We start from the raw sequence: 20,844 nt of genomic DNA, 5'->3' as shown, positions 1-20,844 counted from the left end.
TGATTTCTTATGTCTTTTAAGCAATTAAATCTCTAAGTACATTCAAACAATTTCCCTCAAGTACACTTAAAAGATATCAAATGTTAAATTACAGCCTTTCATCTTGCAAAAACATTTCAAACCCTAAGACTTAGGCTGCATTCACCAATATGTAAAGAAGCATTTAACAAATACAATACGTACGTTTTTTTGTTTTTTTGTTTTTTTTTTTTTAAAACAATTCCCATTTGGTCAGCCTCACTAAAAGAACAACAAAAAACCCTGAAAACTTCAGCCCAGAAACTCAACCCTGTGTACTTTTCCATAGAACTGCAGGGAACTGAAAACTATGTCTTTACTCCTTTTGCCTTGGTAGCACTATATAAATTCTCTCTCTTAAGGGCAAATGAAAAAGCTTTAGTCATTTAAAGCTATTGTTTATTGTTAATAATGTTTTCTATTTTACATCAGTGAACACGAACCTGCCTGCATATATAAAAACATGAGACTATTTTGATCAAATATATTTTAAAGTCTTTTAAATAAGAATAAAAGCTTTTGATTAAAGGTCTACTAAATTCAAGCTCATGAGTGATGGTCCACTTGCAGAATCATATTCCAAGAATGAAATATGAATATTATGCTTTAAGTTAATGAGAGCTTTCTTACTGCAAGTCCTTGGTTTTTCAATAGTTGTCACAGCCTTACTCACTTCCATTTTCAGTCAGCAACTTCAGAATAAATTTACAAGCCAAATTCAGTGCAATATTCCAGCATGATGGTGTAGTTGCTAAATTAGGTAGCAGAATCAATACTGTAAACTGCCCTTGCAAAAAACAGTGTGAAGACCAACTTTTTTTTTCCCTAGAAAGACCTTGTAAGTTGATTCTCACAACAGTAAACCATATTTACTCTCTTCTTCCATTTAGACAAGACCTTCTCAAAAAGCTATGAAACAACACAGACTCCAGTGTCATCTAGGTTTAGGCTACTTAGTACAGATGGCTACAGAATCACTGAGATGGGAGAGTACCTGGGAGAGATAAGAACATGGATGAAAGCCAGCTGGCTCAAACTTAAAACAAGATAAAGACTGTTGTGGTGAGAAGAGAGAAATTCTCAGTGGAGCAAATGAAGCAGTTAAGATTTTTCTTCATCAAATCATTTATAAGTGCGCTGAAAGACCTGTTATACACTTTACAGACAACTTAAACCAATGTTTAACATAGCTTTTATTAAGCCTCAATGACATTTTAATTTACAGACATCAGTCAGAGGCATTCAGTGTAAAAATTATCTCCAAATCAAAGCCCTGTAGAGATTACCAAGTATAAGGCCATTTATACTTGGGACTGAATTCATGTCAGCCCTAGATTAAGAATAAGACAATTCAGAAAATTTGTTTCCCCAAGTTCCTTAAATAGCCGATGAAATGAGAGTCCCTCTCTCTTCTCTCTGTCTCCCTTAGCACAAGAGACAAGAACTCTGGTGCTCTGGACTCTAATATTAGGTGGCTTAAATAAGGACTAATAACTGGATTAATAGTCCGGGAGCTCATCAATATAAAAGCAAGGAAAGAAAAATCAACTATTCTAGCTTAATGGAGGATTATTAATGCATTATTATGAATTATTAACCGTAAGTATTGGCTTAAAATTGAGTTCTTTAACACCAGATTCAGGCAATTTATTTATTTATGTTTCAGAAACAAACAAATTCTAGCTGAGAGGGGTACAAAGAAGGTGCATTTGATACTCAGAAAATACACGTTCTATCTTAAGAGAACAATCAATGACCTTGTTTTGTTTAGCCTACAATAACAAAAACTGAGAGCTATGATCGTGTTTATAGACATAACCATAATTAAGAAGATGAACACCAAAGAATACAAAAAAGCCCTACTGAAATTAAGTAATGACAGACTGGTGTAAAGAGGCTATGAGTAAATTTAGCTCGGTGTTTAGACAAGGTTCCTCCAAGTCCTCAGATTATAAAATATTTTCTGAAGAGAAACATTAATTGCTTTCAATGTGAAACATACATTGCTCATGAAGCAAAGAAAGGACTGTTTTACCCTGAAGGTTTTTCTTTCAGTTCCATGTTCTCTCTCATTATGATCCTGCTTATGAAGCGTGCGATTTAAGAGTAGACACATGACACTCAGTGAAGAGATTGCTGTATATCCTTCAGTGCCACATTTAGATAAGCAATCAACTTCACCATACAAGGAATATGAAAGTTTAAAGGATCTATCTTCAGATCCACTTTAGTTATTCCAAAACAGGTCATGAAACAAGAATCTTAACAGAATTCAAAGAACTATGGAAATGAATTAGGCAGCTCAGGGATATGGCTAGTCCTCCATAATGATTCTGTAATATTAAAAAAGATTGACAAAATATGTCATGTTATACTGTAAACATTTCTGTTTCAATCCAACAGCTGCGTGGTAACTGTTTTTGTGAGGATAAGCTTGGATAACATACATTAAAGAGTACATTAAGGGCCTAAAGATTAAATGCTTAACAGACTGCAACTCTCATTAAGTTGTCTCATCACTGGAACAAGCCCAAATGACAAAGGCTTCCCGAATGACTGCTCTCCCCATGAAATATTGTTACTGTTACTGTTAGAAAATGCTTCCTTACAATCTTTGCAATTCTTTCAAAAGACAACTTTATCTTTACTTGGAGTAATAGCTTTGAGTTACTGCACTGCACAGAACCAAGTCCATTACATTTGAGAACTTTCAGGTTTAAAAAAAAAGAAGTATAATGAAGAAAAAAACCAAAACACATAGAATAGGAAAACAATGAGAAGAAAAATAGATAAAATAGCAATATGTTTATGGACCAGAGACAGAGGTTGCCTTATACCTCCGCAAGGTCTGAAAAGAGAGCTTGGCTTGTGCTACGTCTCAAAGTATCCCAATAGCTTCTGGGGACAAGGTCCTCTCCTTCTGTTTTAAGAACCTGCAGAAGTTTCAAGAAGGACAATAAAATAACAGGTAACAGACTTTAAAATCTTTTCTAATTGATCCTCAGAAACATGGCTCAATTATTTTGCTCCAACAAAAGGAAATTTCCACATCCTTTACATCACTTTGTACAACAGAATACTGGTTTATTACAGAGATTTGATTTTTACTTATACTGCAGCTGTGCCAAAATGTATCCCGACCTCACCTTCTCAAACAAAACAAATTAGAGAAAGCACAGATCAGAATTATATTTTTACAAGTACATGTGAAAACAGCCATCTGAATTCAACATTTTGCTGTTGTTTTTTTCCTCATACATTTGTTTTGCCAAAATGTATTACCTTCTTATGATATTAAATTTATTTCCTTATTGGTCAAAATATAAAAGCCAGTATTCAACTAGATACACTAAATTAATTTCTCAGAATCATTAGGATTATATCTTTATAACAACGAGGAAAATTAAAAATCAAACCTAATAAAGCCCAACTTTAATTGTAACAATACATATCAAGAAAACACTGTGTGCATATAATGAACTAAATTACCTTATTTTAATGAAAAATAAACATACAGTCTCTCCAAAGGAAAAAACGATTACCATTTTGCTTTCGACTGGACTGCTGAGAAATGTGTAACACACCATTATCATGAAAAATACCATTATTAGCATTGAGTTAAAGGTTTACTATCTGTATATTTCACTCAATGACAAACATAGAAATATAAATATATGGAATTCCCTAGATGTTGAAATATAGTATGATTTCTACTCTTCATTTTCCCTTAATGTTCTTCAGAACAATACCTCGGGTAACAGGTCTTCAATACACCTGCTGTATTTTCACTAGTGATATATTTACATGAGCAAAGGTATTATTTAAGAGCTTTTAATAATGCAGTGGGGCTCAGTGCATACGGGACTGTCACATATTAATTTGTCTCAGCAGTATTTGATATATATATAAATAAATGAATATGCATATGACTGATTATATAATTTACTTTTTTTTTTTTTTAAATAAAGTTCAATACTACAGAAGCAAGCAATATTTCTGCACTAAGTTAATCTGCAATTTTACAAAACAGAAATAATAATATACATTGAGAAGTGAAGTCTTGGTTGCAAAATATTTGCTGGAGGGTATTTTTTAACTTGCCTGCTGCTTCTAGAAGTTGTTATTTACTTTCTCCTCTATCCAGTTCCATTCAACTCTTCCATGAATTATCATCAAAGAAATATGACAAGCTACTGGGAATAATGCCCTTGCTTAATATATACATTCAGTCCTAAATTGCTCAAATAAAAAAATTGGTTTATTTCAGTGTGTACAGGATTAGGCCCTTAGGGCTTCAGTTTCTCTCTAACTCTTACTTATCCCTTTTATATCTTCTAAGCCATGGGTAGGAACAACACCTTCCTTTGTTACGCATACAATTCTGTAATATATTTATCTTAAGTCTTTGCTGAACTTAGTCTTTTTAGCCAGTAGAATTAGTATTTTATGGCATGCATACTTTCATTACATGCATCTCATCATCATCATCATGTTTCAGTTGGCATTCGGCTAGTAAAAGCACTCATGCAACACATGCAGAACTAGTCTTAACAACAACTGCAGTATGCACCAGAAAATGACTTGAAACAACCTAAGCAAACAAGAGTACAGAAATATTTAAACCACTTGAATCTGCACTGCATGCATTGTTTTTGCTAGGTCTTGACACTTCTCAAATAATTACAAATATTTTTAAAGATGAGGAAAAGGGCCTAATGCATCACTTGTGCCATTTCCCAGACAGTTTGAGGCTGTACTTCCTTGGTCTACAGCATCTTCTGCTATGCAGGTCATCAACAGAAAAGGAAACTACTTTTCTGTTGAAGACTTTCAAAAAACCTGAGGATCCATTTTCTCTCTTGCCAGTTGTAATTTAGTACTTGTCAAGTACTAATTAGTACTTGACTTGAAAAAAGTAGTAAATATCCTTAAAGCATACTATTTCAATTCACTGGTGAAGACTGCATAAAGATATTTAAAAATATTTAGAGTACATACACTGTTAGTAGGAGTATGATATCCATAAAGTTGAATACGCTGACATACAGCAAAAATGCGCCAAGCCAAGTGTCACATGTAGGTGTGAAGACAGAAAGAAAAAATAAAGACAACAGAATAGGTTAGGATATATTTTACATAGTATCAGATTTTAAAATTTATTTTTAAGGTGACAGTGGATAGAAAATGGTTTATTTTTCATCTTATTCCTTAAATTTTTAAACAGAAGTAGACAGTTGAATAGAACGTTATCAGGTGGAATGTTCTATTTTGTAATCATTACTTTTTCCAAACTGAAGAATTTTCACTGTAAATGTGAAAATCTCAAATGAACATTTGTTTAATTTTCTGCTGTGGATTTGACAGAAACTGGACAGAAATTTGTCCATCAATAAAAGTTTCTGCTACTGCTGCCATTGTTCAGACAAACCACAATCTTGTCTGTTTCTGACTTACCTTTCTCACACACACACTAGACACAAATTTGACATTAAATGAGTATTCAATGTTCCACAAAAATCTATTCACATAATAATAACTAAAAATATTTGGCATTGGTAACAAACAACATTTAATATAAAAATAATTATGAATATAAAGTCTAACTTTGCTTATCACCTTTTATCATCTATACTAAAACTATCACAATAATATCAAGTATCAGGATCAGCATTTCTATGTTAACAGTTTTCCTAAGTTATGAGAATGGGAGCATAGTTTGCTTTTGCTAGAGAGATGTCACCCTTTCATAGACAATGATATTGAGCCATTACTACTCAGTTTTCCTAGATTTATAGATTCCAAATGGAATCCATGCTACTGTCCTTAGATAAAACAGAATATTCTAATTCTCTGTTTTCAAGAACCCCTTCACTATTTTCCCCAACAACTGCAGTAACTGTTCTTATGAAAAGAATTTGTTTCAAAAAAGAGAAAAGTGATAAGTTAGCACAATACATCACTGCCCTAAAGATAACAAAGTTGATTACCAACTACAATTACTCTAATTTTACTTACCAACATTGCACGTTTTTCTTCATCTCCTTTTCTTTCTCTCTTCTCATTTTTTTTCCTGAAAATCTCCTGTAGCTACAAAACAAATAATTTTGTTCTTGTATAGCTTTTGGACTATTTCACATACATGACAGTCATTCTCCATAGGTAACATAGCATGCAGTATGAAAATGCTGTTCTTCAGTAAAATATCAATTACACTTTTTTGTTTACATTTGTGCCTTCATGTTCTTTCTCTCATCTTAAGTGTAAGACAGAGAAGCAAAAGGATTTTGTTTTTCACAAAATAAAGCTAACTCTATTTGGAAGCACAATACTCAGAACATTTTCTTTAGCTTTGTATTTTAGCCAAACTACGTCTGTACTGGCCTACAAAAAGGGGGAGTTCCAGCCTTTTTCACCTCCTCTAAGCACATCCTTTGTTGTCAGGTACTATTTAATACAGCTGTGCAGCTAAGCAGTCAGCTGGATCAATCCTTTTTACATGTTAGTTTCTAGACAGATCAGTTCTTACTCTGCTGGCACAAGCATGGGGTGGAAACACCTGGTGGGGGCGAAACATTCTCTGTAAGCAGCAACAAACTACTCCTCAAGAGTAATTTATCAAGTACCTTTGTTTTTTCAAGTCTGTTCAAAGAACACTTTCGAGTCTTGTAAAATACTTCTTTTGCAAATCTCTTTATACTAAGAACTTTAAAAGTGACTTCTGAGACAACCTCAAACAAAGGATTCAAAAAATACACTTTTATTTTTGGAAATCACAGTCTTCATGTTATGATCTGTACTTATCTTTGTAAGTATCCATAGTCTTTAAATGCTTTTGCTTATAGTAATACTTTTTAATATGTCCAAACCATTAGAAAAAAAGTGTATCGTTATCTATTTTTCACAGCAGACAGAGCACTACTCTGATGGAACTCTGATGCCATCTACCAGTGAATTTCAGCTTTTCAAAAACTGCATCACAAAATGTTATACTGCCACTTCTAGCATGTGCTAATCACAAAACAAGCCAAAGAGAGCATGCACTATGGCTGAAAATTTGTTCCATCCAGAATATGGTATTTTCAGAACCAAACATCATGGTGTGCAAATAACGGTAGCTTAATTACACAGTTGTGGCAGTTGCTTCATAGACTGAATTCTACCTTCCATGAGATAAAAACACAGTACTGTAATTACATGCATACAGAGCTCCACATGGATCAGAACATGATCAGTAAAATGCAATGTGTTGAAAAACTCTGCAAAAAATTTTTCCAAATTCAATTGAATAAAATATTTTAGAGATGGTAGATAACTAAGATAAAGGGATCAGGAAACTACTGCTGAGTTATAACAGTGAAAAACCAAATGAATGCAGCATTTAGAGACTGAAGTGCAAATGCTTTTAAAAATAATATTTTATGGATTTCCATACCTTTATAAATTGTCTCTAGTGCAAGCACGGACCACAATATTATCCCTGTCACTGTACCTATTTTTAAGTACAGGATCGATTTACAGATCTTGGCCTGTCTTTTCATGTTTTTTTTTTTTACAAACTTACAGGCACATAAACTACTACAGTGCACCAGGATAGTCATAAGAGGACATTTACCTAGATTGCCTAGAATATTACAGATGGAATATTAGTTTGCAACTTAAAACTGTGGAAAGAAGAAAAGTAAATGAAAAGACAGAAGCAGAAAGAAAATACCTAGTGAAAAGTGAAGTGACAAGCCATCAAGTAAAAGAGAAGAGTGGCAGTAATTGAAAAACAAAAAACAAAAAAAAACAAAAAAAAACAAAAAAAGAAAAAGAAGAAGAAAAAGAAAATATCAAGGGAAAAAAGCAATGCATCCTTGAATGTATTTTCCCTGCCACTGAAGCAAAGAGAGTAGGATTCTGTTGCATTCACCACTAAAGCACTTGCTAAACTTCTAGAAATGGATCTTTTGTTCAGAATGAGTGCTATAGGATACTAGTGAGTAGAAAACCAAATGTGAAAGGATCTAGGAGTACTTTCATAGGAACATTGTTTCCATGGATGAGATTGACTGCCGAGAGCAGCAAACCGAAGATCTCCTGTAACAAGGGAACACAATCCTTCTGTTCCCTGACCTCACCCTTATGACATAAGCAAAGAAAAAAGCACAAACACCTGAGGAATTAGTTTACAAAACCACTAGAGCTTTTATCAGAAAACAATGAGTATTTTGCAGCTCCTTATTATATGTATGCTTTTTCTTGGGATTCAGGTAACAGATGGTCTCTACACCATTCCCTAGAAAGTATTACCTTGACTTCCAATTTTATGATAGCTGATTGTCATCAGAGAAGTATTTTGCAAATGCTACATAAAGTTCATATAGCTACGCTTACAGTCTCCTGCTTCCAAGTACATTGGAGATTATGCACAGCCATGCACTGTGAGTACAGATGACAAATACATACTCTGCAGCTAGCTATATTCTGAGCTGGAGCATCACTGACTCAACTTTCATTTTCATATTTACTTTCTTTACACAGACATCCTCTACTTACAATCTTTCTTTTGTCTTTCTTACTGACACACTAATACAGCAGAATTACAGTCAGGTTTAATCTACTACACAGATTTTTAATATGGTGTTAGGAGGAAATCAGTAAGTCTAATGTTTGAAAATCTTCCTTTGCTCTATCCAGGAAACAGGACTATAAAAGCACACCTAGAAAGACAGATGTAAATATCCATCCTTAAGTATCCTTACTTCCCTCTTTTACACACTTATTTACCCAATTTCAGCAGAGGATTCTGGAAGGCAAAAGCTCCTGCTTCAATTTCCTCTGCCATTCTTTATATTACTTTGACATCCTATGCCACTAGGTAGTTTGAGGAGTCATGAAAGATACTCCTTTTCCCCACTTGGACCATCAGCCAATTAACTCAAAGTTGGGTGGCTTTTTTGGGGGAGGAGATTGTTACCTGGAATAAGCAAATAAAAATAAACGTACATCTAATATTACAAGAAAAAAATGATTTGCAAGCCATACTTTGCATGAAGTGGCAGTTTCCAAAGCAAAGGAAAACTATTCTGATGGAGCTATGCCAAAGAAAACAAGTGTTCCTAACCTCAGATCTCACACACTTGGTTGTACATCCTTGAAAAGGAGAACTGAGGAAAATGCAGTGTGTTGAGTACAATTTCTTCCAATTTTCTGTGTTCTTTTAATTAGCACAGGTTACCTGGACTGAGCCACATAAGTTGAGTTGGAAACAATACAGGAATTGTCTGTACTTACTCAGCAGAAAATAAAGGTCTTGTGCCGTCTTCAGAAAGCCTATGAAAACCACTAACCAAGAATCTTTAAAAGTTAAATTTCTAAAGAAATATCAAAACTACATTTGCCATCATCATGAGTCTCAATCACAACAAAACCTGAATTTCAAGATTATATAAAAACATTAAAAGGCTGAAAGTTCAAATACTGAAGATACACATACCACTAAGAATTCCTTTTTGTCCACCATTTCATTGCCATCAGTATCAAACATGTTGAAAGCAATTCTAAAACCTGCATGTGGCTCTGCCAAAAAACAAAAATAATAATTTCTTCATTAATTGGAAAAAAACACATTATATATATGTATATATATATATGTTATATGTATAAAACCCTAAGAAATTATGAAGCATCTTATATAAAAACAAATAAACAAACATCCTCAGCTAGTTTAAATTAGTAAATTTGTGTACAGATGCAATGCAAACCATAAAATCAATATAAAATATTACTAATATTATGAAAACGTAATGGATGGTCACAAAGTCACAGATTATGAGAAATATGCAGTAGAAACAAAACATGAAAAATCCAAGAAAAATACTTAGCAGTCGTGGCTGGTTCAGCAGTGGATAGTAATCATTAATAATTACAGGTATGTTTTGTTGGTTGTTTTTTTTTTGTTTGTTTGTTTTTTAATAAATCAAAGTTGCAAGAAATAAACTTTCTATGAAAACACTGTTTTCAAAAGACATTTTGAAAAAGTTTCTTTTTTTTTTTTTTTTTTGCAAAAACATGTCAAAACAAATGATACTTTGATAGAGACTTAAATTTCTTGTTTATATGTGTCAAGTCACAGAAATTTGAGATCAGGTTAAAATTTTAAATCAGTTCATAAACATGTGGACTCTGATGGCAAACATATGTGAAGTCTTTGGACAACATGCTTTGCAGGATGAATGAGTTATGCCGAAATTTAGTCCAGACAACATGGAAATGATAGAAGAATTGATGCAGTAACCATGGATTGTAAAGGTTGAGGGTAAAGTTCCTGTCCTGTTTCACAAGTATTGAAATCAGTTTGACAGATTTTCTAAAATAAAATAGATGTTATTGATATCACTGTGCCATTGATATCATCCTTTACATAGAAGGATGTAAAACAATACAATAATGATCATGTTTTCTCTTCTCCCTATATTCTCTTCTCCCAATATCTTTATGAACAGTAAATTCAGTACATTCAGCATAGACAACTAAAAATTTTATTGGAATATAAGAAAATCAACTTGAGCTCTTGACAGGGTTTTAACCTCAACCTTCTCAAGAGTCAGTAAGAGATGTTTTAAAGAATAAATGACGTAAAGTATAAGATTCCTGTAGGACAGGAGAGGTTCAAACAAACAAGGATATATCTTTTCCATACTCAGATATGCAAGAGAGAACAAAAAATAATATTCTAATGCACAGCAATATATTCAGAGCTTAAAAATTTCTAAGGAAGGATTTTTGTTTGCCCTTCCCCCAAACACTTACTTGTTAAAATACATAAGAGGAATAAATATTCTGTGTAAGAGATCACACCTGAAAACATCAATAGAAAAAATGATGTTATAGTAGTTTTACATTGTCTTCACATCTTAAACTCAAAGGTATTAAATCTGTGTATAAGAAAGAGCACTTTCATACATGCAGATATGCAAATTCTTTTTTGTTTGCATTAGCTGACTAAAATATTGACATACTTAGGTTCTTTTCTCTATTGTTTGTTGGCCGTTTTAGTTTACCTTTGGGTATTCTTGGTGGTAAGTACAGTAAGTAAGGCAAAATAACAACTACAGTCAGTGCAGAATAGCTCACCAAAGAGAAGCTGATTAGATTCATGGTTTATTCGACTCTCTGAAAATCTCACCAATAATGACTGACAACAGTCTAACAGCATGAGAACATTTTCTAGTTTTCAGAACAGTACTCCCTCCTGATGCATACTGTTTGAAAACAGCCCTTGATTTTTACTGTGTGCTTAGTAAGGGCATGTCCTATGTTAACTGAAAGCTTGGCCTAATATTACTAATGAAAGCACTGCTTGTACTTTTGAATTCTCTTTATCTGCATGCCTTCACAATAATTACCTGAAATTTTTACTAAAGCTCTTATTAAACAAATATGTACATTTTATTAAATGTATTTAAAGCCTAAAGGAATCTGTGCTATTGTATTCTATGTTCAAAAGACCCATAAGGGTCTTCTGTCTAAACTTTTCATCCTTTGTTAGATGTCAATAGGCAATCACAGTATTGAACAGTGCTTCTTTTCAGAAATAAAGAGAGCAAAATTTAAGATAGAACTGAAGTCAATATTCAAATAGTATGTCCAGTACTGTAAGAGCCATACTGGTTCCCCTCCCCTAGCTCTTGGGTGTAAAGATAACGTAGCAGAATCCTGCAGTTACTGGCTCTTTTTTCCAAATCAAGTTCAAAATATGATGCTCATGACATCAGCATGGCATGCAGGCTCTTACTTGCTGGTGAAAATGCATAGCTAATGTTGGTGACCATGTTGAAAAACAGTGTTTTGTAGCTGAGAATTTGCTCTGTAAACCAGTGCTATTGTGTTCTTTGTAGCTGTTTCCACAAAAATAAATAGGAGGCATTATATTCAGAGCAAGCAATATAAATAGTCTTATGATTTTTTTTTCACTGAAACACATATAATTTAACCTTAGACACTGTATTATCTATATGGGTTTCACAATTATTCAACAAATTTAATTTCCATACTTCAAAAGCTGTCAAATTAAGAAACTTTTAAAAACAATATTTACAGCACAAAAAGTCCAAGTTCATTCTTTCCTTTAATATTCACAAGGACTTCCTGCCTTTCCAGCTTTGCACTGAAGATTTTAAGAACAGTGGTAAAACTCACCCCAGGTACTTCTTCATTTATGTTCTCCAATAACACAACAATGTATCAGTATGTGGCTAGAATTCATACAGTGCTTTGGAGAAATTCTTTGACAATACCTACTGAAGTCTGTTTTGACAAGCACCTATCAGATACCTCAGAGCTCCTCATTCAGTGATGTAGGACATTCTTTAATAGACAGTCATCGTCTGTACAATAAATGTAAAAAAATGAATTTCTGTTTGTTTGATGGCACTTTCTTTGTTGCAAAACAGAGGAAGGAAATGAAATTGTCAAATCGTCCACCACATGAAGACAGCAATACGAAAAGCCTTGAAAGCATTCTCTCCTTTTGTTTGTACTGGTATATGGTAGCTGTAGACAGATAGTTCTGGTTGACTGCACTGACTGTTATGGGAGAGAGGCTCTGTAATTTCAATTTAACAAAAAGAAAAGCTTATATCAAGATCTGAAAGAATAGGAGGTCACTCAATGGTAAAACATAGCAAGACCTAAGGACAGCTGGCATAAATTTGTGTAGTGCAACTAATTCAAACAAATCTATGACAAAATACATCAATATAGTCCTTTACTTGCTTAATATTAAAACGTGCATGTTTTAGAGAAAATGAGTTAAGATTAATCTGGAAGCACTCATGCCATATAGTAATGAAATTAAATCAGAACGAAGGAGACTTGAATTCTACTCTTGTTCCTTTCATCAACTTACTAAATGACTTAATGAAGGACTTCTCATTTATTGTATAGATATAAAATATTGCATTTTATAGATAACATAACAATTAACTTACTTTGTAAAGTGTACTGAAAAGCTATGCAAGCACTAACTTTATTACACTAGTTTTGATCCTCTTAGTTCCATCAGCTTCTGTTGAATTTCACTAACATAAAACTTAAGCACTGTTGAATCCAGACTATATTTTGGAGATGTTTTATTACAGACTTGCTTTTAACTAATTATACATTGACTTAACAGAATCTGAAGCTGAATTTTTATTTAATTAATATTTCAAGATTGAGCTGTTCTGACATCAGCCTAGAGCGAAGAAATACAATGCAAACATATGCCAGTATCTGTGTCTCTCTGTAGCACTGGCTGCAGACTCAAGGAAGAAAGAGTTAAGCACAGTTTACAATTAGACTCATGAAATTCAAGCCTGTGAGCTGCTTTGAGAATAGGGGCTTATCGACTCCATTAACAATGTTAAGATGTAGTCAGGGGTTGAACTCAATCTCTACAAGTACCTTCCAACCTCTGCAATTCTGTGTCTCTGTGAAACAGATCCTTCAAATAAATGCACACATTTGTTTGGAATTTTTTTTATACATCCATATCGTTTTTCTTTATAGCAATTACTTGTGGTTGCTTTTGAAATTTTCAATAGTCCTTTGCCATAATGAAAATAAGCAAAAGAATATGTGGTTTATTTATTATAAACAGCTTTTGAATATTTGTACACAAACAATTACAGCTTTTTGAATAAATAAATGGAAAGATGAAATGAAACCCAAAGTATGGCTCTTCCTTTACCAATAGTAAGAATTTTAAAGGTTAACAAAACCTTCATCTTTGACTTTACAGGAAATATACAGCATTTCTGAAACTCTGTTTCAAAAAAGGTATGTATTCAATTATATAAGTGCCATTAGTGTCAATTATCTTCTTGAAGATGTGATTCAGGTTAAAGCACAACACTACTTCAGCACCAATAAATTAATACATATGACAATTTGGTTCAGGAAAATCACAGAATTGTAGGGTCTGGAAGGGATCTCCATAGATCATAGAGTCCAACCCCCCCGCAAAGCAGGGCCCCTACAGCAGGCTGCACAGGTAGGCTTTCACATGGGTCTTGAATATCTCCAAAGAATGAGAATCTACAACCTGCTTGGGCAGCCTGGTCCAGTGCTCCAGTGCTCACTGTGAAGAAGTTCCTTTGCATATTAGTAATAAATTCTTACCCCTCACCTTTCTCATTAAGAGTACGGAATAATTTGGATGAGCCTTTCCAAACTGGTGGTGTCTCCATAAGGATCTGATTCAATTCCTACAGAAATAAAATTAGAAACATATTGACGTGTATTTAAATGATTAAACAAAGACGTTACTGGATTATGAGTAAGTGCTAGGAAGTCAACATGAAAGGAAATGCTTGCAACTCTGCAATTTAATTTAATTTCAGTTTAACACACTGACTTTGGGAAGTATTCATATAAATTTTGCATATGTGATTAATCCAAAAATTGGTCATCTGAGAAAACTCACACAAATACTGTTTACAGAATTGGAAAGACACACAGAACTTTTATCAAAACCTTACTGAAGTCCAAGCAGGAGACTCATCCTTAGCTTTAGGTAATATGTGCAGCAGTGAGTAACTTCAGCAGCAAATATATTTTATGTTCTTTTAAGATACTTGACCTGAACCACAGCAAACTTCACCCATGAATACGAAGATACTTTACTCTCAATACAGGAACACAGACACAGTTCTCTTGCAGTTGTACAAATATGAAAAAAAAAAAATGGAAACTGAAGAGGCACTTCAATACCACAAAAGATACAGAATGGCATTAGTATTTCAGCTGCTACACTTAAACAGTAAAGAAACTCAGTCAGATACAAGCTGAAGAAGAAACTGATGGAGGTTTAAGGAAGTCAGTAAATCCAACACAACATGCTTGAGCAGCTGTGCCTGATTGAGATTCTAGACTCAAATCTGTTTAAAGTGGTAGAAAAGTAAGAAATTAAAACTTCTTTTTCTGATAAATGTTAAAAACTCACTTTCTTCTGCCACTCCAAGTTCACATCATGAAAATGCATGGTTATAAGGTAACATAGGAATTATTACTCACCTGCTTAGAAAGGGATCGCCACGTTTTAGCACCTGCAACAAAAGACAAAGTTTGGACATATAAAATTCAGTTATACCAATATGGTGTCATTACAATTATAACGTATCCATACCCCATTTTCTATTAAAAAAAAAAAAAAAAAAAAAAGAGGTATTTTCCCCACTGTATTCATCAGATTGAAGCTACGGCCCGGTTCCAAAAAATTCTTATTATGTTATTAAAAAAGCAAGTAGTGTAACACATACATGAATTCCTAACTGTCAAGAATCAATTTAGATATATAGTTTTTAATCAAAATCCAGTTCAGTGAGATAATATTTTCTAGCTCCATAAAAAACTATTAAAGCATTAAACAGGAAATAGAATGCATTGGTTAACCTGTGGCATCAACAGTTTGAACTATCATTTAGTAACAGCCGTATTATTCAAATCATAGGGGAGACCTGGATTCCTGTCCCTACTTCACTATTTGTACATTTTAAAGAAAATACAGGAAAAAAAAAATCCTTCAAACATCACCAGAAGCTAAGGCTCCTTTTAGCCACTCCTAATCACTCAGACTCATGCTTGCTGTTATAGCTGCTGTCAAGCTCTATTTTCTCTAAGAAATTTTAATGAAGAATCTGAAAATTTCGTAACAGGAATTGCTCTTCAGAACTGAAAGCTGATAATGCATAATAGCTAGCTGATATTTTTCATAAAGCCTTAAAATGAAATACCCAGGAGCAGATGAAGACACCGGCATTTGACTACAGTTGTCCAGACACATGCAATAATGCAGAACCAATGGAGGTTCATCTCCAACTTCTCAAATCTTTGCAGTATTAAATTAAAGCACTGCGAAGATGAAAACTCACAAAAGTACAAAAATCTGTGTGCTATGTGGTAAAATGCATAACTTCTTGTTTGGCTCATTATCACAGAGCAAAACAAGCTGTACAATTAGAATGTTATGATGGCCCCCATGCTTCTTTAAATAACAGTCATGAGACAGATACCACTCACTGTGATCTAGTTCATGGTTAGAAAGCATCTGGAATTGCAGTTTTACATCCCAGTAATACTACTAAAAGTGTTTGCAAATCCTACTCCTACTACGGTGTGCTATACCAAGCAACAACATACTATCAACAGCATTTTACAGCATATTAACAGCATTTTACATACTTTTCAGTTTGATTTTCTATTTATTTACTATTAATTTATTTACTATTAATTAAAGCCCTGTCTCAAAATACTAAATAAAACCAAATAAAGTAACCTCCTTCACCATATTAATTGTTTTGTGTTTATGTCTACCATAAAAATAATTATATCTAACTTTCTAATCAGATAATTTCCCGTATGTTATACTTAGATTAGTTCTTCCAGATATGTAAGTATTCTTTCTACTTGCATACTTTTTACAGTTCAGTATTAGGCTTTTTTTCTTTTAATATCTTAAAATTAACTCAAAGAGTTTAAAGGAACAAAATATATTTCCTTTTCTTCTAACTGACTTTCTAAATGTACAAATGTATATTCAGATGCTAAAAAAAAATTTTCAAGCATGATAAGGGAAAAATACATTTCTCTTGCAGTTGTACAAATATAAAAAAAACTGAAATGTAAGAGGTACTTCAACACCACAGGAGGTGCAGAAAATTTACCCACATTAGGGAAAAAATGCATTTTTCCCTAATGACAATCTTTACTATGAAGTCATCAGCAATAAGCTAATTATACCATTTACTCTGTGTCTTTATAACAGCTGCCTAGAGTCAAAAGTTGTACATTATAAAAGAAAATGTACTCTTACCATATTAGTTAGTGTTTAATCAAAAAAGGAAGTGAATGCCCTCTTGACTTTTGTAGAGTTGACTCTATCTCCAAAGTAAATCAATCACAATAGATGCATTCACTCCATCACAGATCTCATTCAGGTCTAGTATTATTAGCTTTTCTACAAAGCGGACATAAAGAGCTACTATTATTATTCTTCAAAGGGTGATTTTGCTTTCTAGTCTTAATCCTTAAGTAGTCCAAATGTATGTTCTTTTTAATTGCAATATGTAGATATTTTAATATGTTGGCTTGCATGGATCCAATTATTTATCATTAAAAAAAAGACTAAAATGATTCAAAAATACAAAATGTGTTATTTTATTCAGAATAAATACTTCATTTAAACTTGCTACCTTCTACGGAGCAAGATAGATAATTAAGACTTGCTCAAACTGACAAAGCAGTACAAACATTAAAACTAAATATTCAGAGATCAGAATCTCTAAGTGGCAACACCTGCAGGCTGTTTACTTCATTTATTATTTATTTGTCAGCCATCTGCCCAAAATTCAGCCCAATTCTGCCCAAGTATCTCAGATAATATGATTTCCACCATGATGAAGTCATCTCCTTCTACTTAGCTACTGCCTTTTACACCATCCCTTAATCATCTCTGTCATGTAATCTCTGCTACTTGCATACAAAACTTAAAGGCATACAGGTTAGTTTTGCTTTCTGTCTCAGAGATTAACTAGATGCCTGGGAAAGATTTTTATCTAAGCAAAGTCTTCTACACTGAACTCAGAAGGGTTCCTCACTGCTTGAACTCCTTATCTTTTCTCCTCTGGCAAGACATATACAGAATACTCTTGGAAGCTTAACACTTTTAAAATTATTATTATTATTTTTAATCTAAATATTTCAGTGAGGGAGGAGGAAGCCTAAATTTAATCAGCATGGGAAAGTCTTACTGGTCTACCACTCATACACTGTCATAAAATTGAGCTGAAGTGCTTTTTTAACTGATATCCAGTACATGCCACAAATGCTTCATAACATACATAGCTCTGCTATGAGATGGACTGGGGAAAAGCTGGTGAAGCCCAAGTCCCTGGTCACAAAAAAAGGATCACCCGGAGATTTGGGCTGAAGAAGTAGTTATGAAGTGCTGACATGTAATTACATTAATTTCTGTGAAAAGAGATCTACCTTCTCTGTTTCAACTGGTGAGCAAAAAGGAAAAATGAAGATTCACTTCCTGGTAGGAGCTTTAAAGTTTTTCAAATTTTCACTATCTAAGCTCTATCTTCTGTCTTCACTGTTACAAAAAGTGATTATATCTTCAGTTAAAAGTTAAGGGAGTTTTGATTACTGACACAATCAGCTGAAAGATTTTCTCTGTTTCATTACAGCTAAGAAAATAATTAGGAAAAATCTGTAGAAGCTTCTTTAACCTCTCCTCTGACTGATTTACCTGCTTTTGACTGTTCTCTATATATTAGTTTTCTTCCGTAAATCTGCGATGAGGTATTATCTATGTCACATCTGAGCAAAGATTACTCACTTTTCTCAGAAGTTGTATGCTGATACCAATGCACTGCAAGCCTGAGGGCCCAGAAATCAAACAAGATCAGCAACGGGTTATAATATTCACCTTTCTATTTGGTCACTCTTTGATATTTAAAGCAAAATAAACTGATTAAGTGAGCTGAAATTGATAGTTTATTTTTCATTAACTTGATTGATACACAGTGCTGCCCCTGTCTAACTTTAAATGTAAAAAGTGGATCCCCTGAGGACTGAAACTCCTACTCAAAATATGTTATTTAGAATACCTTGATATGCTTGTAAAATCTCTGTAGTGGAAAAAAACAAACAAACAAACAAAAAAAAAAACAGAACAAAACAAAACACACAAAACCCCAAAACAACAGAACACCAAAACCAAACAAAACTCAACCAACAAAACAAACAAAAACAAAAAACAAACAATACTGATGATAATATAGAATGGCAAAAGCTATAAAACTATAAAACAACATTTTTCTAAATTATTTAGTTTTCTTGCCCACTTTTCACATAAAGTTCACAAAGGAAAAAAATTTTGCAGCACAACTGTCCTGCTTGGAAAGAATCCAGAACTGCAGCCACATCAAAGCAAAAGGTAAAAATGAACTTACCTTTCACACCTACTGAGCTGTGTGTTACCTCTAAGACAAGAACATTTACCTAACGACTTCTGAGGGAAAACAGTTCACAAAGTAATAACTATCAGGATGCTGACTGCATGCATTTAAATACTATGAAAAATAAAAGTCAAAGACTGAGTATCTTTACACACTGATCACAAACAACAGTAGTGATCAAAAAACAAATGGAAAAATAACATGCATTACCATCACATCCACAGCAATTTTATCAATATAAAACTTCTGCTTACGTTTTGGTTCATCATTTGTGACAGCCTGAATGAAGTCATATGGAGTCATATACAGCTGTCCTTCAAATTCTAAACTGGCAAACCTACGAAACCGTTGCTCCCGAGGTGTCGCATAAAGGTGTAAATCTTCAAGGTCTGATCTGTTTTCTGTAACCTTCAAGGACAAAAGGAAACAGTTTAAATGTATCATCTTACAATTGCCACTACCATTTCCCACAAAGAAACTCTAAATTAAAAAATGATAATTTGTTGAGTCAAATCCATCCAATTACTGTTTTCCAGTAAGAGCTTAAGTGAGAATGTCACCACTATCATTTTCACTCTTCCATAATTTTAGCAACTAACTCAAAAAGTCTATGCAACTTAAAATGGCTCTATTAAAATTATTTGTGGTCTCGTATTTCCAAAAGAAAATGAAATACTTTTTAATTGCTTCTTCATGTAGAGCACAGCTGCTGATAGTAATAGGCAAAAAATCTCTGCAATACTCCCCAGTGCAAACCTTCTATGATTACTACTGTTTCAAGTATCCACTGCAATCAAAGCCACTCACTGACTATTTGTAAACTTGGTAGTACAAAACTTTAAGTGTTCTCAATTGTTACATCTTTATTCGATACTGTCAAAGATTTAAACAGAAAATATGTTACCACTAACTGAAAACTTTCCACAGCTCACAACCTGGCAAGCTCCTATGAAGATTCAAGAACTTCAAGAAAATGCACGTTTCTTAATTTTATTTATGTATTTATTTTAACAGAAATGAAAAATATCAAAACCAAATTGATTCAGAAAAGGACAAGCAATGACACAGGAAACTTCTCCCAGCATGTAAAAAGAAGAATGTAGTGTCTTACCAGTGAAATAACCCATTCTGCCACTGTCACCATTATTCTTGTCATTTCAGACTGTATATCTAAAACACTTCATGTATCAAAATTAGCAAAGAAGAGGCAAATAGTAGCAATAATTTAACTATCTATTTGTCTTTTAACTAAGAAAATATCTAAATGTTTTTTGTGTTTTTAGAGAACCCTCTCTTTTAGTTTAAAGCCATTACACTTTTTCTATCACTACGCTTGATAAAGAGTTTCTCTTCATTTCTACTGTAAGCCCCTTTAGGTACTGGAAGGCTGCTCTCTCCCTAGAGGAAACAAACAAACAAACAAACAAGCAAAAAAACAAACAAACAAAAAAAAACCAAAAACAAAAAAACCACCAAAACAACAACAAAAAAAAAAACAAAAACAAAAACAAAAAAAAAAAAAAAAACAAAAAAAAAACCAACAACCTCAAAGAACTCTCTTCAGACATACCCATTTGCAAGTCAAAACATTCATGTGCTATCTCGCTGTTTGAATATGGTCTTACTGATCCTTCTGCAGTCCAGTGGCATTCAAGCTATGCCTTCATGTGGGATTTACACATCTTAATTGTTTCAGCAGAGTTATAGCAAGATAATTGATTACCCCTGTATTTGAAGGTTAATAATCTATCTTATTTTTGATATATATGTTATTTTATTGCTATCATAAACATGCTTTTGAATAAATGCAGGTTGTAAGCATAAGTAATAAAGCAGT

At 33.3% G+C, this 20,844-nt stretch overlaps 1 protein-coding gene across 8 annotated transcripts in view; it reads right to left on the bottom strand.

The window, feature by feature from the left end:
* Positions 1–20,844, bottom strand: part of MICU3 (mitochondrial calcium uptake family member 3) — a 47,117-nt gene that overhangs the window by 17,140 nt on the left and 9,133 nt on the right. For 2 of the 8 annotated variants that reach the window (XM_052682076.1, XM_052682074.1), the window contains exons 2-9: positions 19,262–19,415; positions 15,058–15,089; positions 14,171–14,249; positions 10,813–10,860; positions 9,497–9,579; positions 6,034–6,105; positions 5,017–5,055; positions 2,856–2,951 (exon numbers count right to left, since the gene is read on the bottom strand). In XM_052682076.1, coding sequence (XP_052538036.1) covers positions 2,856–2,951; positions 5,017–5,055; positions 6,034–6,105; positions 9,497–9,579; positions 10,813–10,860; positions 14,171–14,249; positions 15,058–15,089; positions 19,262–19,415 — 603 coding nt within the window. The remainder of the gene's footprint in view (positions 1–2,855; positions 2,952–5,016; positions 5,056–6,033; positions 6,106–9,496; positions 9,580–10,812; positions 10,861–14,170; positions 14,250–15,057; positions 15,090–19,261; positions 19,416–20,844) is intronic. The other 6 variants (XM_052682081.1, XM_052682079.1, XM_052682077.1 and 3 more) reach the window with 3 other exon arrangements.

This window comes from Tympanuchus pallidicinctus, unplaced genomic scaffold (assembly GCF_026119805.1).
Source record: "Tympanuchus pallidicinctus isolate F22 unplaced genomic scaffold, pur_lepc_1.0 scaffold2, whole genome shotgun sequence".
NCBI lineage: Eukaryota > Metazoa > Chordata > Aves > Galliformes > Phasianidae > Tympanuchus > Tympanuchus pallidicinctus.
Note: the sequence above shows the minus strand (reverse complement) of the source record. Positions and strands in the feature narration are given on the sequence as shown.